Source organism: Bos grunniens, chromosome 5 (assembly GCF_055505025.1).
Source record: "Bos grunniens cultivar Pamir isolate PY7600 chromosome 5, Bosgru_T2T1.0, whole genome shotgun sequence".
Taxonomy (NCBI): domain Eukaryota; kingdom Metazoa; phylum Chordata; class Mammalia; order Artiodactyla; family Bovidae; genus Bos; species Bos grunniens.
This window is the reverse complement of record NC_141169.1, coordinates 64839175-64864820: the sequence shown is the minus strand read 5'-3', so window position 1 is coordinate 64864820 and position 25646 is coordinate 64839175. Positions and strand designations below refer to the sequence as shown.

Below are 25646 nucleotides of genomic sequence, written 5' to 3'. Positions count from 1 at the left end.
AAATAGCTCAGCTGGCGTTCTATCACCTCTACTAGCTTTGTTCATAATGATGCTTCCTAAGGCCCACTTGACTTCATATTCCAGGATGTCTGGGTCTAGGTGAGTGATCACACCATCGTGATTATCTGGGTGTGAAGATCTCTTTTGTACAGTTCTTCTGTGTATTCTTGCCACCTCTTCTTAATATTTTCTGCTTCTGTTAGGTCCATACCATTTCTGTCCTTTATTGAGCCCATCTTTGCATGAAATGTTCCCTTGATATCTCTAATATCTTGAAGAGATCTCTAGTCTTTCCCATTCTGTTGTTTTCCTCTATTTCTTTGCACTGATCACTGAGGAAGGCTTTCTTCTCTCTCCTTCCTATATTTTGGAACTCTGAATTCAAATGGGTATAGCTTTCCTTTTCTCCTTTGCTTTTGGCTTCTCTTCTTTTCACAGCTATTTATAAGGCCTCCCCAGACAGCCATTTTGCTTTTCTGCATTTCTTTTTCTTGGGGATGGTCTTGATCCCTGTCCCCTGTACAATGTCCATGGTTCATCAGACACTCTATCAGGTCTAGTGCCTTAAATCTATTTGTCACTTCCACTGTATAATCGTAAGGGATTTGATTTAGATCATACCTGAATGGTCTAGTGGTTTTCCCTACTTTCTTCCATTCAAGTCTGAACTTGGCAATAAGGAGTTCATGATCTGAGCCATAGTCAGCTCCCGGTCTCGTTTTTGCTGACTGTATAGAGCTTCTCCATCTTTGGCTGCAAAGAATATAGTCAGTCTGATTTCGGTGTTGGCCATCAGGTGATGTCTATGTTGTTAGAAGAGGGTGTTTTCTATGACCAGTTTGTTTTCTTGGCAAAACTCTTATTAGCCCTGCTTCATTCTGTACTCCAAGGCCAAATTTGCTTGTTACTCCAGGTGTTTCTTGACTTCCTACTTTTGTATTCCAGTCCCCTATAATTAAAAGGACATCTTTTTTGGGTGTTAGTTCTAAAAGGTCTTGCAGGTCTTCATAGAACCGTTCAACTTCAGCTTCTTCAGTGTTACCGGTTGGGGAATAGACTTGGATTACCGTGATATTGAATGGTTTGCCTTGGAAACGAACAGAGATCATTCTGTCATTTTTGAGATTGCATCCAAGTACTGCATTTTGGACTCTTTTGTTGACTATAATGCCTAGTCCATTTCTTCTAGGGGATTCTTGCCCACAGTAGTAGATATAATGGTCATCTGAGTTAAATTCACCCATTCCAGTCCATTTTAGTTCACTGATTCCTAAAATGTCAACGTTCACTCTTGCCATCTCCTGTTTGACCACTTCCAATTTGCCTTGATTCATGGACCTGACATTCCAGGTTCCTATGCGATATTGCTTTTATAGCATCGGACCTTGCTTCTGTCACCAGTCACATCCACGACTGGATATTGTTTTTGCTTTGGCTCCGTCTCTTCATTCTTTCTGGAGTTATTTCTCCACTGATCTCCAGTAGTGTATTCGGCACCTACCAACCTGGGGAGTTCCTCTTTCAGTGTCCTATCTTTTTGCCTTTTCATACTGTTTATGGGGTTCTCAAGGCAGGAATACTGAAGTGGTCTGCCATTCCCTTCTCCAGTGGACCACATTTTGCCAGAACTCTTCACCATGACCTGTCCATCTTGATGCCCTACATGGCATAGCTTAGCTTCATTGAGTTAGACAAAATGTGGTCCATGTGATTAGATTGGTTAGTTTTCTGTGATTGTGGTTTCAGTCTGTCTGCCCTCTGAGGCCCTCTCTCAGTGCATACTGTTTTACTGAGGTTTCTCTTACCTTGGAGGTGTTAGTACCTTACTTTCAGCAAAATAAACTTTCTGATAATTTTGTTTGCCGTGTTTTGAGTTCTAGCACTATTCTGGTTATATTTTTATTATTTAGCATGAAGTTTTAGAAGTATTCTTTTTTGAACCTTCTGAAAAATTACTCTCTTCTTATAGGTGAAACTGTGACTGGTGAATTATCAAAACTCTTGGATGAAATAAAACTCTGTCAAGAAAAGGATTATTCATTTGAAGATTTGTGCCACACAATATCAGACCACTACTTAGATAATTTGAGCAAGATTTCAGAGGAAGAACTTGGGAAAAATGGAAGCCAGAGTGTAGTAAGTAAGGGGGGAAAGAAGACAATATGTCTGTCTTTGCCAGTTCATTGTGTACCTGAAAACCATGGGATTTATGTGTTATCTTACCTTTAGATTTAGCCAGGGTCAAATGTCAGGCTCTCCATTGCGCTTCCCTGATATTTATTGGTGTTTCATTCTCACAGCATGTGTAGGGAAGAAACGCTTTGATAAATCACTTATGGTTTGCGATGATCTCACCACTGTTAGACCCTTGTAGCATATAAATTCATAGTCCCTTTGATTATGTTCTTTTAGTTTTATTGGGCATAATGACAGTGGTTTCCAAAGAAAGAAGAAAATCTTCCTTTTTGTCTTTTTTCCCTGTTTTCTCTGTCATCTGAGTCTAACACCATCTTGAAAGAAGAAAGACATAGCTGAGCCATGAGTGTATACTTCCTGCCCACTTTATAAATCATAGTAGGAGACAGTCACTGTGGATAGTTTGACCTGAATATTTTCATAATCTTACACAAATCCCAATAGTTTGTATGCAAACTGTAAGCTCAGAATCTGAATCATGAGTAAGAGATTCTTGCTTAGTTGAATTTTTATATTGATACAATATCAAGAAAAACTATAATCAGTCAGTTTAAAGTCAAGATTTTTATATCTGTCTTTAGTCCTATAGAAGGATTTATAGGATGCATTGGTATTAAAGGAAATGCATTATTATGATATGAAACCTTTTATGACTTTTAGTACTTAATTTGTTATGGAAATATTATACTTTCTTCAAAAACTGGTAATAGAGTGGATCGTGTTAAGTATGGCATTTTATTGATGAAGGCTAAAAAAAGTTTTCTAAGTATACTACTGTATGAGAACATTTAGTTACTTACTATTACTTAAAGTGACATTTTCCCAGGGTAGTATTTGCTAGTCTAGGTCCAAGGCCAGTCATACCTTCTAGGCCTGTTTTTTTTTTTTTCCTTTTACTGTGTTTTGAAAAACATCACATTATTGGCTCCAATAAAAGCTCTTTATGAGTATAATTATTCATAATTGATTAAGTATATGTATAATGAAGTAAATACTTGTAGGTTTTCCCAAATGATATTTTTATAGTAATGAAATATTTACTGTACTAACTTTAATGTTAGGGCAAAACTCCTTGTTGTTTTTTTTTTTTAAATCTACAACAGGCCTATGCTAACTCAAATTATAAACCAGTTACATTTCCACATTTCCTTGAAAGTTGATTAGAAATTAAGACATATTTATCCTACATAAACAATACATAGTATTTAGGTCCATATCTAAAGATATCTCTAAAGTGGCTATTTCTGTCTTCTATTCCTCAACCCAAAAATTTTCTGAAAGACCTGATATTCTAGACCAGTGGTTTCAAGACTTATCTTGTTATGTACCAGTAGTAAACAAATTTTGAGCAAACATCCCAAATGTATTTATTTATAATTTTTAAGAATATATGCTATAAATTATGGGGCATATACTACAAGAGAAATTCAAGTGAGGATGATAAAGTGTAAAATGGATGATCTAATCTTTTTCTTTTATTCAGTTGGTATCTTGTGCACCCTAGGGTCTGCATGCTCTACTTGGAGACCATAATTCAAACTTATATCTTTTGAGTAGTAATGGCAAGGGCTTTTGGCATTGAGAGGGTGACATAATTTGGGGTGAGTGGTGGCCAATTTGTTTTGTAAGTCAAAGACTGCTTTTTTTGTAAAAAAAAAAAAAAAAAAAGACTGTGACAGTACTAAGGGAGAAATTAATGCTCCTAAGTTGAACTTAAGTTCAAAATTCAAGCTTATATGTCCATAAAAGCCATCACTCTTTGTTTCTATAATGAAACTTTATATTGTGTTCTTTGAAAATATTATCATATGAAAATATTAAAGGTTACATGAAGCAGAAAAGCAGAGGGTACACATGAGTAAAAGCAAATAGTTCTATTTACCTGGAATAATAAAGTTCATAAAGGGGGACAATGGAGATAAGATTAGAAGATAGAATGAGTTCAGGCCAGGGATGATTTTGAATGTCAGGCTGAGAAGTCTAGTATTTATTTTTTAGGAAATGAGAAAAATCTAAAGGATTTTAGATGCATAAAATGCATTATTGAAAGTTGACTTTCAGAAGTTGAATCTGATAGAAACCTGTTATTGAATATTTAAAAAGCAATGCAATTTATTTAACTCTTCTCTACAGCCTGCGTTGTATTTGGTTAATTCCTGTTTTGTCGAATGTCTCTTTCTATTTATCAAGATTGTTTTTCCAAGTTTTTAAAATGAATTATACTCTCAAATTATACAAAAAATTTATATGAGTACTTATAGATCATTTAATATAAATGGTCATTACAGTGTTGTGAGCTATAGCACTTATAATAGCAATAATGAGATGTGGTTTCTAACTTCGAGGAGTTCAGAATTTCTGCTCCAAGAAGTCTTAAATCACTGTGTGTAGACAAGACTAGTATAAAAAACAAATAAATATTATAAGAATTGACATTTATTAGATGCTTGCTATTTGATGTTTTAATGCTTTATATTACTTAAGCCACCTAATCCATACAGTAATCCTAATAATGGAGTTATAGATTTGGACATGACTCAGCTGGTAAGTTACAGATCTAGGATTCAAACTCAGAGCCAGTGTCATTAATTCCCAGCTCTATTTCTTATAATAAATTACCCTGTAGCCAAAGGAAATTTTTTTGAGGAAGAGATTAATGATTTATAGGTATTCATTGACGTCTTCATGGAGGTAGGGAGAAATTAAATCTTAATCTGGAGGAAGGGGAAATAATCTCTGCACTTGTATTGGAATGAATGAATGGGAGAGAATTTCAATCTGCAGAAACATAATGTGCAAAAGCCCAAAGGTAAGGCCTAGCACTTAAAATGAGGATAATTTACCATGAGAGTTTGTTTTGAAAAGTAGTAGAGAGTGAAGCTGGTTAAGTCATAATAATTTTTAACATTGACATAACACTTTTTATTAATTGATTTAATCCTCATGCTAACCCTGTGAGATAGGTAGTATTACTCCTCCCATTTTATAGATAAGAAAAATGGAGGCACAGAGAACTTGTATGTCCTTCCTAAGTTTACACAGTAAATAGCAGGGCCAGTCTGGTATTTACTGGATCTGGACAAAGGCAGTCTTACCACTCAACTATTTCGTTACAGAACAGGGGAGATAATTAGATTGGGAAGCTAGTCAGAAGTTTAATTTTGATGCTGAGGAGAATAACTCTTGAGTATGGGAGTCCATTTATGAAGGTGACATTTTTAGAAGTTAGAAGTGGTACCTCGATGTCAGATTTTCTAGGGAGAGACTCAAACAGTGATTCTTAGCAATGGTCGTACATTAGACTTATCTAGAAAGCTTCAAAAAATGCAGACATCCTCAGCTACCATGGCAGAACAACTGAAACAGAATTGTTTTGGGTGATTCTGAACATTGTTCTTTGAAAAACTATTACTAACATGTATATTATTGGTCTAGAGGACCCAAAATCTGCTAGGACCTTACTGAAGTAATCCAGACCTCAGATAATGAGTCTTAACTGAGGTCTTGCTAAAACCACAGAATTACGGAATTTTAGATCTAAATAAATCTCAGACTTCTGGTGCCCAGCCTAATTCTACTGTGCAGTTTAAGAGCTCTCTTGAAGTAGGGAGGTTTCAGTTCATCATTAAGGAAAATTCAAACTGTAGTTCATCCATAATCATAAGTTGCAGTTATTTCTATATTATAATGGAATGTTAAATGTGGAAAACACTTTTATTATTCACATTACTGGCTGAAGGACAGGTGTTTGAGTTCAGTTAAAATTTAAGTTTATATGACATGAAATGTTCAACTTATTTGTTGTCATATGACAGATAATTCCAGAAGTAATTTAGAAAAAATCAAAGTAAAGGAAAATCTGTTGTGTAGCATTTATGTTTTTAATAAATGTATTTTACATATTAATGACTTGGCTTGAATTTTTTAGGTATTTTAACTATTCTTTGTCATTTTAACTTTTATTGCCTTTTTTATCCAGTAGAGGGCACTCTAATTCAGTAATTTAAAATATAAAATCAGCCATCTTATGTAAGAACTTTTATTTTTGAATTGGAAATTTTGGTTTTATTAAAATATTAGCCTTAAGATGGTAGTTTGAAAAATTTTACTAAAATAAGTGAATTAGGAATTAAATTCTTACAATGATTGAATGTATCTGATAGAAGGTTTTACATTTAATGTGAAAGGAAGCTCAAGTTAAAATTGCATTTTATCTTGCAAAATTTTAATTCAAAAGTCAGTCTGTTTTAGGTTCTTTTATAATATGCAAATGGAATCATTTTCTAAGTTGAATTAAGACATTATATAATCTAGAATGTAAATTTTGAAAAAATATAAATATCTTCACATTCTTTATCAACCCCTGAAACTTAGATTTTTGAAAGAATATAAAATTATCTGAAAAACATTTTCTAGTCATTTCATTTGTTTTCCCAAGTCATGTATCAGCTTTCCCTCTGTGTGTAAACAATGTACACACTTTTAAAATGTGAACATAGCATGCCTTAGAGAAATTTGATGATAGCATAAAGATCTTTAGAGCAAATTTCAGAATTTAGGTTTCAGGAAATCATTTTTTCAGATATAAATTTTAAAAGGCATTATTGTGTCACCATCCCATGTATCTAAGAAATAAATAAGAAGCATCAGGGATGAAATACGTATTTTTTCTCCTGGGGGGAAACCTAGACACTTTAGCAGCACCTAAGTGTTATTATTTGAATGGAGTTGTGTTGGCAAGTTTTGTGCAATTTAACTCTGTGTATATTTCTTTTATATTATTTCACTTTTATATTTTATATTTCTCTCATATTATTTCACACCCTGGTTTTTTTCTCCCGCTAATTGTTAATTATTCTTGCTGATTATGATGTGGTGCATAGTACTGTATCGTGTGCACATTTTGAAACGTGTTTGACAGTAAAATATCTCTTAATCCTAAGAGCATTCTGTTAAATTATCCAAAGGCAGCAAACTTCCTTCCTAATTAAACTTCTATATATTTGAATTTCATGAAGTTTTGTGATCACTCTGCAGATATAACATCAGCCAATCTTTGTTTTGATATTTCCATTCTCTGTGATCTCTCTATAATATCTAACTTGAATTTAATCTTCCCAACAGAAAACTCAGCTATTATGATTTCCCTGAGAATCGATATTTTTTTCTCATGAGTTAACTGAAATGTTTTGTTGAAAATTTGATAATAATTCAACGTTCTAACCTTGCTCTCCAGATAATGATGAAGTTAATTTTTGACAACTCTCAGCCGCTTGTCACATTGACCTCATTCATTTGCCATAATGCACCTGATTTGTAACTCTGTTTCATGCTGTGCATTTTAGAATTCTTGATCCTGTTTTGGAATAAAGGCTTTGGACAGCCTGCCATTGTAAAGGAATCCCATTTTGCTTCCTAATGCCAAAGGAAATCATTCTAGAGCCTGAGCTTAAAGAGACACGTCAGTGGTGATAATCACTTATCTTTGTGTTCCGGGAAATGTTTTTCACCTTGAAGAACGATTAATTCTAATGGAGTATTGAACTAGTAACCAAAAAAAAAAAAAAAAAAATTACTGAACTCGCTCATGCTTCTAATGTATTTTATCATGGGACCATTTGAGACATGACTACTGAATATTGGGACCAATTCAGCCTCTAACAGATGAAGAATTAGATTCTCTACAATACAGTCAAAGTCAATAACAGTAGATGGAAAATATTCTATGCGGCCTGCTTTAATCTCAGGCTTAGAATTTTAAAATTGTCTGGTATTATTTTAGCTTGCTTTTGCCAGAATTTTTATTTCTATTATCTATGCTTTTTAAAGTTTAAATATTTTGGTTGCTTAGTTTCACAACAGTTCCATTTAGTTGATAGCTGCCAGTTTATTCTACCAAATAATTAATAATGAGAAACAGTCTTAATTTGCAGAAAGAATGAGGTAGTCAAGACAGTGAATTTGACAGGGAATGAAAAAGTTCTAAAATGAACCAGGATAATGAACCAGTGAGAAGTATATATTAATAAAAGTGGAAATAGCTTGCCCCTAAAATAAATGAGACAAACATTGACTATGTTATATCTTTTCCTATAATCATCTATTCTATGTTACTGAAATAAATCTATTCTAGCTTTGAAGAAGATTTTCTTTTTACCCTATAATCTTGCTTTTACTTAGCATGGTGTCACTTCCCGAAACATTTAAAGATCTTTATTGTCATAATTATTCTCATCAACTTCACTAATTTACTGAGTCCTCACATTAAGGAATTATACTAATTTCTTCAATAACATGTATTTGTAACTTAGAGTAACATTATGGGCTTCCTTTGTGGCTCAGTTGGTAAAGAATCCACCTGCAATGCGGGAAACCTGGGTTTGGTCCCTGGATTGGGAAGATCCCCTAGAGAAAGGAAAGGCTACCCACTCCAGTGTTTTGGCCTGGAGAATTCCATGGAAATAACATGTATTTGTAACTTAGAGAAACATTATAGTGTAGAGAACAGGAACTTTGAACTGAAAGAGACTTGTGTTTGAATCTAGGTTCTACTCCTTAGATAAATCATCCTGATCTCCAGATTTCTCATCTGTGGCATAGTATTTTTAAAAAGTCTTTCTGAGCTCTACTTTTAAATCAGAATGTCTAGAGGTAGATTTTCACAATAAACTCCTAAGGTGATTCTTGTGCTCTTTGTGAACTGCCCTAGAATGTTTTTTATTTTTTAAATTAAAAACAAAAGTTTTAGAGCATTTTTAAATGTTGACTTCTTTCAGTCAACTACTCAGATCCATTTTCTTCTTCCTCACACAGATCTATGGATCTCAGATTTCAATGATCTGACTTTAATTTGCTTTTGCTTTCTTTCTCTGTTCCTGTGAATGCAAATATGATTGGTCATCAAGGCAAAATGATTTAACATTTCAGTTCAGTTCAGTCTCTCAGTCATGTCCAACTCTTTATGACTCCATGGACTGCAGCACGCCGGGCTTCCCTGTCCATCACCAACTCATGGAGCCTACTCAAACTCAATGTCCATTGAGTCAGTGATGCCATCCAACCATATCATCCTCTGTCATCTCCTTTTCCTCTCTCCTTCAATCTTTCCCAGCATCAAGATCTTTTCAAATGAGTCTGTTCTTCACATCAGGTGGCCAAAGTATTGGAGTTTCATCTTTAGCATCAGTCCTTCCAATGAATATTCAGAATTGATTTCCTTTAGGATGGACTGGTTGTATCTCCTTGCTGTCCAAGGGACTCTCAAGAGTCTTCTCTAACACCACAGTTCAAAAGATTTACCATTAAGTTTTGCTTTTTCTGTTTCTGTGGAAAATGTCATTGGATTTTTTATAGATATTGCGTTGAATCCATAGATGGTTTGGGGATAGTATGAAACCTCTATCAATATTAATTCTTCTAATCCATGAACACAGAATGTCTTTCCATATGTTTGTGTCTTCATTTTCATTTAAGTGCTATAGTTTTCAGTGTATAGATCTTTCACCTCCTTGGTTAAATTTATACCTAAGTATTGCATTGTTTTTGATACTGTAATGAATAGGGTTGTTTTCTTTATTTATTGTTCAGATGTCTTGTTAGTATATAGAAATGTGGATGATTTTTATATGTTGGTTTTGTATCCTGCAACTTAATTTGTTGATTAGTGCTAAGGCTTTTGGTGGATTTCATTGGAATCTGAGAGCCAAAGTTGGAGGTGGAGTCTTTAGAATTTTTCCACGTATGAGATCATATTGTCTGCAGACAAAGACAGTTTTGCTCTTCTCTTTCTGATTTGTATACCTTTTATTTATTTTTCTTGCATGATTACTCTGGCTGGTACTTATGGAACTATGTTAAATAGGAGTGATGAGAGTAAGTACCCTCTTGTCTTAGAGGAAAAGTTTTCAGCTTTTCACCACAGAGTATGATGTTAGCCATCATGGGTTTGTCACATGTGGCCTTTATTATGTTGAGATATGTTCTTTCTATACCCAATTTTTTTTAGTGTTTTATCATGAAAAGATGTTGAATTTTGTCAAAAGCTTTTTCTGCTTCTATTGAGATGATCATATGATTTTTATCTTTCATTCTATGCAACTTAACTTTTAAATTATTTTATACTTGAAATTAAGTAAAAATGCTGTTAAAGTACCATATAAATTATAAGTTCAGTTCTGTTCAGTTCAGTTGCTCAGTCGTGTCCAACTCTTTGCGACCCCATGAAATACAGCACGCCAGGCCTCCCTGTCCATCACCAACTCCTGGAGTTCACCCAAACTCATGTCCATCGCGTTGGTGATGCCATCCAGCCATCTCATTCTCTGTCATCCCCTTCTCCTCCTGCCTTCAATATTTCTCAGCATAAGAGTCTTTTCCAATGAGTCAACGCTTTGCATGAGGTGGCCAAAATATTGGAGTTTCAGCTTCAGCATCAGTCCTTCCAATGAACACCCAGGGCTGATTTCCTTTAGAATGGACTGGTTGAATCTCCTTGCAGTCCAAGGGACTCTCAAGAGTCTTCTCCAACACCACAGTTCAAAAGCATCAATTCTTCGGTGCTCAGCTTTCTTCACAGTCCAACTCTCACATCCATACATGACCACTGGAAAAACCGTAGCCTTGACTAGACGGACCTTTGTTGGCAAAGTAATGTCTCTGCTTTTGAATATGCTGTCTAGGTTGGTCATAACTTTCCTTCCAAGGAGTAAGTGTCTTTTAATTTTGTAGCTGCAATCACCATCTGCAGTAATTTTGGAGCCCCCCAAAATAAAGTCTGACACTGTTTCCATGGTTTCCCCATCTATTTCCCATGAAGTGATGGGACCAGATGCCATGATCTTAGATTTTGGAATGTTGAGCTTTAAGCCAACTTTTTCACTCTCCTCTTTCACTTTCTTCAAGAGGCTTTTTAGTTCCTCTTCACTTTCTGCCATAAGGGTGGTGTCATCTGCATATCTGAGGTTATTGATATTTCTCCCGGCAATCTTGATTCCAGCTTGTACTTCTTCCAGCCCAGCGTTTCTCATGATGTACTCTGCATAGAAGTTAAATAAGCAGGGTGACAATATACAGCCTTGACGTACTCCTTTTCCTATTTGGAACCAGTCTGTTGTTCCATGTCCAGTTCTAACTGTTACTTCCTGACCTGTGTACGGGTTTCTCAAGAGGCAGGTCAGGTGGTCTGGCATTCCCCTCTCTTTCAGAATTTTCCACAGTTTATTGTGATCCACACAGTCAAAGGCTTTGGCATAGTCAATAAAGCAGAAATAGATGGTTTTCTGAAACTCTCTTGATTTTTCGATGATCCAGCGTATGTTGGCAATTTCTGCCTTTTCTAAAACCAGCTTGAACATCTGGAGGTTCACGGTTCACATATTGCTGAAGCCTGGCTTGGAGAATTTTGAGCATTACTTTACTAGCGTGTTAGATGAGTGCAATTGTGTGGTAGTTTAATCATACTTTGGCATTGCCTTAGTTTGGGATTGGAATGAAAACTGACCTTTTCCAGTCCTGTGGCCACTGCTGAGTTTTCCAAATGTGCTGGCATATTGAGTGCAGCACGTTCATAGCATCATCTTTCAGGATTTGAAATAGCTCAACTGGAATTCCATCACCTCCACTAGCTTTGTCGTAGTGAAGCTTTCTAAGGCCCACTTAACTTCACATTCCAGGATGTCTGGCTCTAGGTCAGTGATCACACCATCATGATTATCTGGGTCGAGAAGATCTTTTTTGTACAGTTTGTATATTCTTGCCACCTCTTCTTAATATCTTCTGCTTCTGTTAGGTCCTTACCATTTCTGTCCTTTATTGAGCCCATCTTTGCATGAAATGTTCCCTTGGTATCTCTAATTTTCTTGAAGAGATCTCTAGTCTTTCCCATTCTGTTGTTTTCCTCTATTTCTTGCATTGATCACTGAGGAAGGCTTTCTTATCTCTCCTGCTATTCTTTGGAACTCTGTAATCAGATGCTTATGTCTTTCCTTTCCTCCTTTGCTTTTCGTTTCTCTTCTTTTCACAGCTATTTGTAGGGCGTCCCCAGACAGCCATTTTGCTTTTTTGCATTTCTTTGCCATGGAGATGGTCTTGATCCCTATCTCCTGTACAATGTCACAAATCTCATTCCATAGTTCATCAAGCACTCTATCAGATCTAGTCTCTTAAATCTATGTCTCACTTCCACTGTATAATCATAAGGGATTTGACTTGGGTCATACCTGAATGGTCTAGTGGTTTTCCCTACTTTCTTCAATTTCAGTCTGAATTTGGCAATAAGGAGTTCATGATCTGAGCCACAGTCAGCTCCTGGTCTTGTTTTTGATGACTGTATAGAGCTTCTCCATCTTTGGCTGCAAAGAATATAATCAATCTGATTTTGGTGTTGACCATCTGGTGATGTCCATGTGTAGAGTCTTCTCTTGTGTTGTTGGAAGAGGGTGTTTGCTATGACCAGTGCGTTCTCTTGGCAAAACTCTATTAGCCTTTGCCCTGCTTCATTCTGTACTCCAAGGCTAAATTTGCCTGTTACTCCAGGTGTTTCTTGACTTCCTACTTTTGCATTCCAGTCCCCTATAATGAAAAGGACATCTTTTTTGGGTGTTAGTTCCAAAAGGTCTTGTAGGTCTTCATAGAACCGTCGAACTTCAGCTTCTTCAGTGTTACTGGTCGGGGCATAGACTTGGATTACTGTGATATTGAATGGTTTGCCTTGGAAACGAACAGAGATTATTCTGTCGTTTTTGAGATTGCATTCAAGTACTGCGTTTTGGATTCTTTTGTTGACTATGGTGCCTTGTCCATTTCCTCTAGGGGGTTCTTGCCCACAGTAGTAGATATAATGGTCATCTGAGTTAAATTCTCCCTTTTCAGTCCATTTTAGTTCACTGATTCCTAAAATGTCAACGTTCACTCTTGCCATCTCCTGTTTGACCACTTCCACTTTGCCTTGATTCATGGACCTAACATTCCAGGTTCCTATGCGATATTGACCATGATGGCTACTCCATTTCTTCTAAGGGATTCTTGCCCACAATAGTAGATATAATGGTCATCTGAGTTAAATTTACCTATTCCAGTATAAAGTATAAAGTGGTATTCAAAAGAGTATATTATCATCCTTATCATCCTTTCATTTTTAGTTCTTCAAATTCATTCAGTGCTGTTCACTTGATCCTTAAAACTGTATCTTCTTTTTTACAACCCAAATTTGGTCTGCTTCTCCCTAACCCCCCCCCCCTACTTATTTATGTAAAACTCTGTAAGAAAGAGGCTAAACCTGTCTATTTGAAGTGCTTGTTTTAATTCCTAGAGTATGGTAAGTGCTCAATAATGTTTTTCTGGATATTCAACTAATCTTAAAATTTGATATTATCAGTGTCTTCCTTTTCATCTATTCTGTCTAATCAGAACACATTTCATTTCCTCATAACTATAATCTGCAAAGTTCTGGACAACATAAATTAAGATTACATTTCACCAGTATAATCTTCAAAGGTTGTATTGGACCAAAGCACCCTTCATGGGAATTAAGCCAAGTGCCAGATAAGACTTCAGAAAGAGATGGTCACAGAGATTGAATGTGTTTCCTGTGTACAGTAACTTATTAGTTAATTGTCCTTCTACTGGTATCATCCTTTTAATAAAATACACAACCATAATACACGAGGGCATGTGTGTGTGTGTGTACATGTGAAGAGGGAGAATAGAAGAGAAGAGAGAGATCATATTATCAATAAGGACTTGTATCTCTGTCCTTTAATTTAAGAGGTCTTTAATTTTATCCTATCCTTGGAACAAGTAACATTTTATGGTTTTGAGAATGTAGCCATCAACACTGAAGAATCTGATCTTTTCTAGATGTTATAATATCACAGTTCAAAGCATTGAATTCTATATTCATAGATCAGATATGAGAAGGCATATTTCAAAATTCTTTTCTTATCTGTAACCTAATTTTAAGAAGTTCTTTGATTATTTGTAAACCTGGAGTCATACTTGTTTAACCAAAATGTCTGATTCACACACAGTGATGAGCTAGAGTAATTAAGGGGTGAAGTGAAGTGAAGTCGCTCAGTCATGTCCAACTCTTTGCAGCCCCATGGACTGTAGCCTACCAGGCTCCTCTATCCATGGGATTTTCCAGGCAATAGTACTGGAGTGGATTGCCATTTCCTTCTCCAGGGGATCTTCCCAACCCAGAGATCAAACCTGGGTCTCCCGAATTGTAGACAGACACTTTACCATCTGAGCCGCCAGGGAAGTCCAATTAGGGGGTGAGGTGTGATTATTTATATATAGTGGCTAAAGGAGACCTCTCTGAGGAGTGCTGTATAAACTGTAATCTGAAGGAAGAGACGAATCCTGTCATAAAATACCAAGGAAAGAAAATTTGGAATAAAAATAAACACTTACCTGAGGTGGAAAAGAGATTAATATGTTTAAGTACCAGAAAGGAGGGCAGTGGGGTAAACTAGAGTATACTGAACAAAGTAGAGAATGAGATGGAATGGAATTGGAAAGCCATATTATACACTTATAGGTCATGGAAAGTGATCTTATTTTTTTTAAATAAAAAGGTTGTAAGCAGGGAAGTGATATGATTTGGTTTATGGGAGCAAAGCTGAAAAGTTTCTGCTTCCTCTAAATTCACTGCTAATTATATTTTAATATCATATTTCTGTATGATATTAATAGAATAATGCATTTAATGATATGCTTAATTATTTGTCTTATATCTACTCTGTGTCAGGTTCTGTGCTAGGCCCTGATGTATATAACAGTTGACAAGATTGATACAGCTTCTGCTGTCATTGAACTTCTAGTTTTATCAGCCAATACAGACATAGTCACAGGCAATGATGAAACTGTAATAAATGTTATAACACGGGAAATATTTAATACAAGTGGCATTAAATACATGAGAAAGATACTAAATTCAGGTTTGGATGATTATGGGAGATTTTCCGAATTCATTTCTTTTCTCTTTGATTCCACTTGTATCAAGTAGGCAACCACTGTACTCATTGTTTGTATTTTCCTTACTTGACTTCTTCTCCTCACAGTCCCTTGGCTTTATGTTCTTTATTGAGCATTCTCTTCTCTGGAGTGGGAACAGCTCTTTGTGTTCAGATAGCAGCTCATTGTTCTTTATTTCCAAATCTACAGTTCTATCCTCAATGTCTTACTACTCTCCAGTTCTGTATTACAGCTGCCAGAAAGACTCCTTTCTACAAACATCTCACTGCCTTTTGAAACCCAACCTGTCAAAATGTAAACTAATTATTTTCCACTCAAATCTGTACCTATTCTCATTTTCCATCATTCTTTAATAGTGGAACAGTTATTTCATTGTTTCAGGACAAAAGTTTCCTTATTATGGTTAGTCCTTTCCCATTTCTTTTGTTCTCCTGGTGTATTACAGAGTTCCCTTTGTTTATTATCCACTTCATCTTCCAGGAACTGCCTCATTTCTTTATTCATTTTATATTTTACAATAAAATTCTGCAAGAATTGTCTCTTGTTCCCAATGTCTCTCAATTTTCTCTTCAGACAAGTCCTATGACGCTTTTTCTTTCACCAGAACTGCCTTTCCGAGGTGTCCAATGACTTCCACATTGCTAATTCTGATAAGTGAAAGTGAAGTGAAGTCACTCAGTCGTGACCAACTCTTTGTGACCCCATGGACTGTAGCCTACCAGGATCCTCAGTCCATGGGATTTTCCAGGCAAGAATACTGGAGTGGGTTGCCATTTCCTTCTCCAGGGGATCTTCCCGACCCAGGGATTGAACCTGGGTCTCCCACATTGTAGGCAGATGCTTTACTGTCTGAGCTACCAGGGAAGCCCAATAGACATTTCTTAATTCTTGTCTGACGTGATCTCTGAGGAGCATTCTATAGTGTTGACCATGCCCCCTCCTTTACATGTGCACTTTCTTTGCTTCTTCCTGGACACCACTCTCTTTTGGTTTTCTTTCTAATCAATTGGCTTCTCATTATCAGTTCCTTTGCTTATTCTTCCCCATATCCTAAGTTCCCAGGGCTCAGTCCCTGGAGACTTTTCTTCTTTCTCTGTATGGAATTTCTTAGCTAAACATGCCAAAAGTTTCACAGCTTTAAATACCTATTATGGAGCAGCAGACCCCAAATTTATTTTTGTTGTTGTTCAGTCGCTCAGTCATGTCTTTTTGTGACCCTATGGACTGCAGCATGCCAGGCTTCTCTGTCCTTCACCATCTCACGGAGCTTACTCATGCTCATGTCCATTGAGTGGGTGATGCCATCCAACCATCTTATCCTTTGTCGTCCACTTCTCCTCCTGCCTTCAATCTTTCCCAGCATCAGGGTCTTTTCCAATGAGTCAGTTCTTCACATCAGGTGGCCAAAATATTGGAGTTTCAGCTTCAGCATGAGTCCTTCCAGTGAATATTCAGGACTGATTTCCATTAGGATTGACTGGTTTGATCTCCTTTTTAGTACCATAGGTTTTACTTATTTATTGTATTTATTGTTTGGCTCCCTTGATTAAAATATAAGCTTCACTGTGGGCAGAGTTTATTGTTTTTTAAGTTTTTTTGATGATGTTGACTACTGTCATCCCAGTGTTTAAAATGATATCTGGCACATAATAGATACATGATAAACATTTATTGAATGAAATAAAGTAACTGTACCCTAGGCCCTCAACTCTCTATATTTGGATTATATCGTTTCTAAGCTGGTCATCGTATAGTGGAAAGAGCATATATTTTGGAGTTGTACAGATCAGGATTTGTATCCGTAGGTTTCTATTTACTAGTTATATGCCAGAGTTAGTTGTTCACTTTCTCTGAGCTTCAGTTTCCTCTTCCATAAAATGAACATAGTAATTCCTACCCTATCATGAAGTTATCATGAAGACAATGTGAGAATGTGTAAAGTGTGTTTAGCAGTGTGTTGGATGAATAGAAGATACTGAACTAGTATTTATTCCTTTCTTTGTAGTCAATCTGTCTTAATTCTGACCCATCCCTATATAACACTACCAGATAAGCCTTCCTGAAATGGAGTTTGTATGTGTCAACTTGTGGTAAAGAAATAGATGAGAGTCTTATTTGACTTCTGTATGGTGGAAAAATTCTTCCTCTTGGATTTCAAGAATGTCAAAGTCCTTCGATTCTGCTCTTCTGCTTCCTTATCCAATGATACTTCTTTCTGTTCTCCTTCTTCCCACCAATATACCCTGTCCTTTTGGCATTTGTCTAAACATATCACTAGTGTATCTTAGTTCATTCTCTTTGCTCATTATCTTTCACTCTTCTGTTCCTGTTTAAATTCTGTTCATCTTGCAAGGTGTACTTTAAGTCTTTATATAGTAGCCTCCTTACACCAGCTCAGGCCATTTTTTTTCCTTTGAACAGATGGAGAATCTCAGAAGAGAAATAGGAACTATTGAAAAAATGAAATGGAAATCCAGAATTGAAGAGTACATCTTACACTAAAAGAAGCTGAAATTCAAATGAATGTATAATCTTTATTCTATATGATCATACAACTTAACAGCTAATTAGTCTTCATTTTAAAGTATATTACTTATGAAATAAGATGTTGGTAAAATTGTTCTTTTGTCACAAGATCTGACTAATGTTTATAATTAAGGACAATGAAAAGTTAATTTGACATATTTTACTTATTACATAATCATTATTATATTTCATGACACTGAAGTATAAATGGTAAGCAGTTCACAGAGTGTTTGGCTTTGCAAATAGTAAGTGCTCAATAAATATTTTTGAATGGATTAAAAAAATGAATTCTACTCAGATCTTTAGTTACATAAGAAGATTCTGATATAAAAATTATAATTTATGTATAAAGGTATATTGTGAAAGAGCTCTACATTAAGGCAATATTATTACTTACCAATACACTAAATACTCTGCAAAATAGAAAAGATACATTATGATATTTTATATTCTTAAAAAATGCACTGTACATTGAAAAAACTAAAATGGAACTCTGTTTTACTGTGAACCTAAAAATGGTCTAAAAAGTAAAGTCTATTTTTTTTTTTTAAAAGGTAGCCTTTTATTTTAAAGTTGATTCATTTTTCTGTACTGCTGCAGTTCATCCAATCAATAAATATTCATTGTACCTCTACTATGTACCAGCTACTGTTATACGGTAGATAAAAAGTGAATAAGGCATTTTTTGTTGTTCTCAGGAGCTTGGAGTTTGGCAGAGAAAGTATATGTATAGAAATATTAGAATAGAAATAACCAAGTAATAGAATAATAATAGAATAACAAAATAATAGAAATACAGGGTGATAAAATATTTTAACAAACAATTCAGTAAATGATATCCTAAAGTGTTGTGAAAAATGGGGAAGAGAAACTATTTTTTCTTTTATTCCCAGGATCTACCATGTTGCCTGATACATTGTAGCCCTTCAGTTTTAAAAGTGTGTTGAAAAAAAGAAATAGTTGTGTAAATGAAAAGCTGTCCTGTTTAAATACAGTGTGGGAGGGACACTAAAAAGTGGAAGACACTTCATAATAGAGTAAGGAAATAAGGACATGTCATGAACTGTTCTCATTTCTCATTATGTTCCCCACTAACCAGTACATCCATGATTTTCCCATTAATCTCTTTTATCTGTCTTTATATGCCTCAAGTTCTTGCACTGTCCTCTATCCCATACCAATTTTACCATTTTTAATTCTCATCATCCATCAAAACTTGGCTCTAATGTGACTTCCTTCCAATCTTAGCCCATCCTCGAACCCTCTCCTTAGTCTGGATTAGATTCTCCTCCAAAGGCTTCCTATAGTCCAGAATCCCAATGCTCCTTAATTATACTTATTATGATTATAATTGTAGTAAATAATTATAAATTTTGTTGGATTCTTGTTCTTGAAAATAATAGACTATGGACTCCTTGAGAGTATATTCTCAGATTCTCATACATTGCCTGCCACATAAAAGGAGACCTATTTATATTTATATTTATTGAACCAATGGACAAAAGAATGAATGACTAGATGGATGGATGAGTGGATAGACAAATGCTGTAATAAAAATGTGATCCCAAATGCTTGACTGAAAATTGCGAAATAAATAGATATTTATTTCTTACTCATTTAAAGTCCATAGTAAGTGCTCCTGATCAGCAGGTGGCCCTCCTCCTAGTGGGAATTCAGGAACCCAGACTCTTTGGAGCACAAGCTTCCAAGGTCATCTGGCTCATCTATAAAAGTTATCAGAGGGCAAACATGATGGAGGATACAGGTCAGAGGTTGTAGAGGATGGGCTTGGAAACAGCAAACATCACTTTATTCATATTCTATTGACTAGTAGCCACTCATATAGTCCCATTGCCCTTCCAATCTGCAAGGGAAATTGAAAAATATAGTCTAGCTATGTACCCTAAAAGTAGTGAAAATGGGTGAGTAATTACCTAATCAGAATTGACTGCATATCTTTTATAATTTAAATAATTTTTCTTTATATACATATTGATTTTTATAGTTCTTATTCATAGAGTATTTTTTTAATCATAGTTAAAAGTTGGATTATACCTGTTTATGTGATAGCATTCCTCTATATATTATTTTTGGTTTCACTGCTTTCTTTATAGTGAACTATATTTGCTTTCATTTGATTTGCTTTAAAATTCCTTATTGTATATACTGATTCCTCCCCAAAGTAATATTTTTATTTATCTTGCTATTAAGATCTTTAAATCTCAGGCAACTATTTCTGCAATACTAGCTTTTTTAAGGTCAAAAGTATAGCCTTGGATCTCATTTTATGTCTATTGACAAGGAGAATTAGACTTCATTATTTTGAAATGGCCTTGTGATCATACTTTAGGCCTTATGGTAAAGCTTTGTCTACTTCCATCAAAGAGGTGTGTCAAACAGAACACTGTGCACTGGCTCCCATGCCAGGGGAGGACTCCAGCTACATAAAGGATAACAAAGATATCACTATGTCAACCATTAGGATAGCAGTCAAATGCTTCTGCCCATTGCATCTTAATACTGGAGTCAACAAAGAAAACACAGCTCTGTCAAACACTAGATGGAGAGTTCTCTACATCTCTTAGAGAAGAGTCAGCAGAAGATCAGCTCCAGTATGTTGGTTCCCCATGGCCAGTAGAGTCTTCTCCTGGCAGCCAACAGAGATTAGGCACCTGTCTTGTACAGCAGAAGCAACTCGACTCCCCTGTGGAGTCTGAAATCCTGAAAGCTGAGAGCCATTGTTAATGAGGACCATTACTGCACCACTTACTAGGACAAAATGAACCTGAAACTGGGCAAGATATTCCCATTGTTGTTGTTGTTTAGTTGCTAGGTCATGTCTGGCTTTTTGCCACCCTGTGGACTGCAGCCTGCCAAGGCTCTTCTGTCCATAGGATTTCCCAGGCAAGAATACTGAAGTGGGTTGCCATTTCTGACTCCAGGGGGTCTTCCCGACCCAGGGATCAAATTCAAGTCTCCTGCATTGCAGGTGGATTCTTTACCACTGAGCCATCAGGGAAGCCCAGATATTCCCAAAAAAGGGCATAAACATGAAATAGGCTACATGAACTCCATTTCTTGATAAGGAAGTGTTCCAGCCCCAAGGTCCATTATTATGTGACGAATGGGGAGCAAATGACTGTGCACATAAGGCTGACTTTCCCAACTTGGTGACACCTATATGTGGATTAAACCAGGTCATTGTTGAAAATATGAAGAGAAAATTTTCTAAATTTCTGCAGTATACGATTTTCTAATTTTCTATATATTTCTGTAAAACCAATTCAAATTGACTTAAGCAAAAATAAATAAATAAATAATGCATTAACTCACATAAATGAAAAATCCAAGCATTTATGTATGGTCGGATGAAAATAAACAATGTAATCTGTTATCTATTTCTCTCCATCTCTCAGTTTGGTTTTCCTCCATTTCATATAGATTATACTATACACATTCTCAAGCAAGCTTTCCCCAGCAGGTGGCAAATAATGTAAGTAACCAAATATTAAAAAAATTTTTTTAGTTTAACAATCCCACTAAAAAGTCGTCTTTCCCCAAATTCCAGAAAAATGTCTAATCTTGGTCACATTTTGACACATGGCCCAATCCTAGTGTCCCCAGAGATGTATATACACTGATTGGTCAGGCCTGGATTATGTGCGCACATCAGAGCTTGGGTAGTGGGTCATCTCTACTTGAACAAAAGTGTTCAGTCACATCTCAGGGAGTTCTTTTTAGCTATACCTGACATCCTTGAAATGTACTTATTTCTGCATGGTCAGTATAAACTGGGTTTGAGTTTGAATCTGTTGCTGATGAAGAGAGCCTGGAAAGATGTAGTTTCTATATCAAATTATTGAAGAAGGCTGCAACCTTTTTCTTCAGTTCAGTTCAGTTCAGTTCAGTCGCTCAGTCGTGTCCGACTCTTTGTGACCCCATGAATCGCAGCACAAAATTTTAGAAAATATTAAATGAAATAACTAGGAATCATTGGATTATTACATCAGTCCTACCTGAAGTTGGACTATGCTTTCCTAGAGAGTCTGAATATGAAGATTAAGGACTTTTAAAACTATTTGCTAGAACTGGACAGGGAACAACAGACTGTTTCCAAATTGGGAAAGGAGTATGTCAAGGCTGTATATTATCACCCTGCTTATTTAACTTATATGCAGAATACATCATGCGAAATGTCAGGCTGTATGAAGCACAAGCTAGAATCAAGATTGCCGGGAGAAATATCAATAACCTCAGATATGCAGATGACACCACCCTTATGGCAGAAAGCGAAGAAGAACTAAAGAGCCTGTTGATGAAAGTGAAAGAAGAGAGTGAAAAAGTTGGCTTAAAACTCAACATCCAGAAAACTAAGATCATGGCCTGTTGTCCCATCACTTCATGGCAAATAGATGGATAAACAGTGGAAACAGTGACAAACTTTATTTTGGGGGGCTCCAAAATCACTGCAGATGGTGACTGCAGCCATGAAATTAAAAGACGCTTGCTCCTTGGAAGAAAAGTTATAATCAACCTACACAGCATATTAAAAAGCAGAGACATTACTTTGCCAATAAAAGTCCATCTAGTAAAAGCTATGGTTTTTCCAGTAGTCATGTATGCATGTGAGAGTTGGACTATAAAGAAAGCTGAGCACTGAAGAATTGATGCTTTTGAACTGTGGTGTTCGACAAGACTGTTGAGTTGAGAGGAGATCCAAACTGTCAATCCTAAAGGAAGTCAGTCCTGAATATTCATTGGAAGGACTGATGTTGAAGCTGACACTCCAATACTTTGGCCACCTGATGTGAAGAACTGACTCATTTGAAAAGACCCTGATGCTGGGAAAGATTGAAGGCGGGAGGAGAAGGGGATGGCAGATGATGAGATGGTTGGATAGCATCACCGACTTGATGGACATGAGTTTGAATAAGCTCCAGGTGTTGGTGATGGACAGGGAAGCCTTGCATGCTGCAGTCCATGGTGTTGCAAAGAGTTGGACATGACTGAGTGACTGAACTGAAAAATACTTGATTGTATTATGTATAGTACTCTTGCAATCACGTTATAAATCATACAACTTGAAGATTAAAAGATGCACCTTCAGTCTTCATCTTTAATCTCAGACTGCATGCTGGATTGCTTCTATGTATAAGGTTAAGTCATGATGGGACAGCTCTGCTTCTTATAAGTCTGATCTGATGTGACTATCCTTAGTAGAATCCTCCACAACTGTGCATTCCTTAGTGAGAACTTTGGAACCTAGAAGTTTACATCTGTGTGTATCCTGGATAATGTTGCTGACTCTCACATTTTTGTTGCATTGATATCTTTCTGTAATATTTATATTTAATTTCATCAAGCAGTGTCTGTATCTGGAATTTCTGTCAATGTGAACTTAACTTGACATTTTCCTCTACAGTGTTTATATATAGACAAAGAAGTAAAGAGATAGAAAAAAAATTCAGGATAGTATTATGACAAGAACCACATGAGAACATTTGAGGGGAAATAGCCCACTGCTGAGACACCAAAATCAATGAAAACTGAAAAATGGCCTTTAGAGTTAATAGGAAATCATTGGTGATATTGGGGAAAGAAATTTTAGTTTGGATTTGTTAATAACCCTATGGCTAATATAATCATTTCATTTTTGAATAGTAAATATGTGGATAGAGATTAAAGACAATATTTGTTAAACTGAATTATTCATTTAATTATATTGGTATCATTATTTGATTTTGGCTCAGCAAAGTCATATACTAGATATGGGAGGGCTTCCTAGGTGGCTCAATGGTAAGGAATCTGCCTGCCAATGCAGGAGCCACAGGAGATGTGGGTTTGATCCCTGGGTTGGGAAGATCATCTGGAGGAGGAAATGCCAACCTACTCCAGGATTCTTGCTGGGATAATCCCATGGGCTATAGTCCAAATGCTTGTAAAGAGTCAGACATGACTGAGTAACTGATCTTACACTCACTAGATATGGAAATAACTTTATTTAGAAACCTTGAGCTAATAGAATTCATTCACTCATATCATGATTTCATAAAATGAGTTTAGAGTCTCAAAGTTCTGGTTTAAATTTTAGTGTTGTCACTCATCAGCTATGTAATGGTGACACAAATTACTTTTATTTCTAAGTCATTTTTGTCATGACTGGTATAATGGAATCAATCATGCTTGTCTAAGAACATACTTTTTCAACATACATGGTTCATGAACTCCTACTATAGTTCTGTGTGGTTTCTTGAACACCATTAAGTATTGTCATTTTTTAACAGAATATATTTTAAAAATAAGAAATGATATATTTCAGATACAGTTAAGTATTGTATCATGAAATATAATTATGAATATTAAAAGTGAATTTATTTTTTTGATATGACAAATGATACAATCCATTTACTTTAGATATTTAAAAAGACTAAAATGACAGGTTTTGTGTTTTTGTATTAAAATGTAAATTACAATTTTGTTATGTTTATAGCATAAAAATATTTTTACAATATGATGCTTACATCTTGTGCATACAAAATTAACAGTTTAAAACATTAATTTAGTGCTTTTCCCCATGTGATAAGATAGAAAATTGAGCCTGTTGTTTGTACTTAACTGCAAATTGCAACAATGGAAAGACTTTATTCTCATCGAGTGAAAAGCCACAAGGTTAGGATCTCCATTAATTTCACTCTTTTTAATATTGTTTTTTGAAGTGCTTAGAGGGATTTTTTTATGTATTGTTAATGACTTCTGAACAGAATAGTGGAGCTTAAAATCTGATGAAGGTGAGCTTGCAGCAAATTTGTACCTTTATTGTTTTCATGCTCTCATTATTTTGTTGTGGTTCAACATCAGTGTTCCTTAAGCTTTTGTCTTTAATCATGGGTCATTTAAGTTATAAGTTCTCTCCTAGAGTCACAGTTGTAAGTGAAACTTTTAATGACAATCTTCTACCTGTGCTTTAGGTTAGAAGTTTCTACTTCCCCGATTGAGTCCTGGGAATTGGTACCTTCTGCAAAATTCTGTACTATTTAGTGTATGTTGAGAAAAGTTACAATAAGAGTATTATTTAATTGACTCTTGTAAAGGAGAAACTAACCCTATGAATTTTTTAAGTAAAAATTAATTCATTTGAAGCTCTTTCCTCATTGTCTCCCTTCTTTATTACTCACAATATCTCTTATTTTCCAGATATTTTAATATTTTTTCAGTATCACCATTTTTCATTAGGATAGTTAATGACATATCTTTCAGAATTAATACAATTAAAATCAGGAAAGTTGTAAAGATATATAAAGCTTTTCCAATATAACAAGTATTTTGTTGTACTTGGGATGAAAGTCTTTGCCTATATTTGTAGGCTTACAATAATAGAAGTACATTTTGTAGCAAGACTCTGATATAATTATATATTATAATTAAGTACTTTCTTTGAAGAGGTTGCTTATTCAGACCCTATCTGAATAAAGCAGAGTTTCTGCCAGGTAGGCTATGAATTAGGAAACATTCAGATGCAGCTGATATAGTAGCATGAGGTCAAAAGGATTTGTTATCAAGGCTAGTTTAGAGAAAGAAAGACACTGATAGCATTGCCTGGAGAAATATAAGGATGTGAAGATATGCTCAAAAATAATTTCTAGTATTTGTAATTGTTCATAAAAGCAATCATAGAATAAGAACTTAAGCACAAAGTCATTTTAATGTATATTTTTATTTATCTGACTTCTAGCAGTTTAGTAAAGAGCAAAATACATGGGTTTTTAAATTATACACTCTTTGTATCACAGACTTTGTCATATTAGTCCCTAAAATTGCAAAACTTATTTCTTAATGCCCTCAACCTGTCCTGGCATTGCTTCTGTGAACAAGCATGCAAGTCTATGGTTTAATTGTAAATGATCAAATTTACAGTAAAATGCATATCTCCAAGGGATCTTCTTGACCCA

At 35.5% G+C, this 25646-nt stretch overlaps 1 protein-coding gene across 8 annotated transcripts in view; it reads left to right on the top strand.

Annotated features, from left to right (window-relative positions):
- The window catches only part of ANKS1B (ankyrin repeat and sterile alpha motif domain containing 1B), a 1153827-nt gene that overhangs the window by 174947 nt on the left and 953234 nt on the right, over window positions 1-25646 (top strand). For all 8 annotated transcript variants that reach the window (XM_086400851.1, XM_086400849.1, XM_086400852.1 and 5 more), the window contains exon 8: window positions 1970-2136. In XM_086400851.1, coding sequence (XP_086256977.1) covers window positions 1970-2136 — 167 coding nt within the window. The remainder of the gene's footprint in view (window positions 1-1969; window positions 2137-25646) is intronic.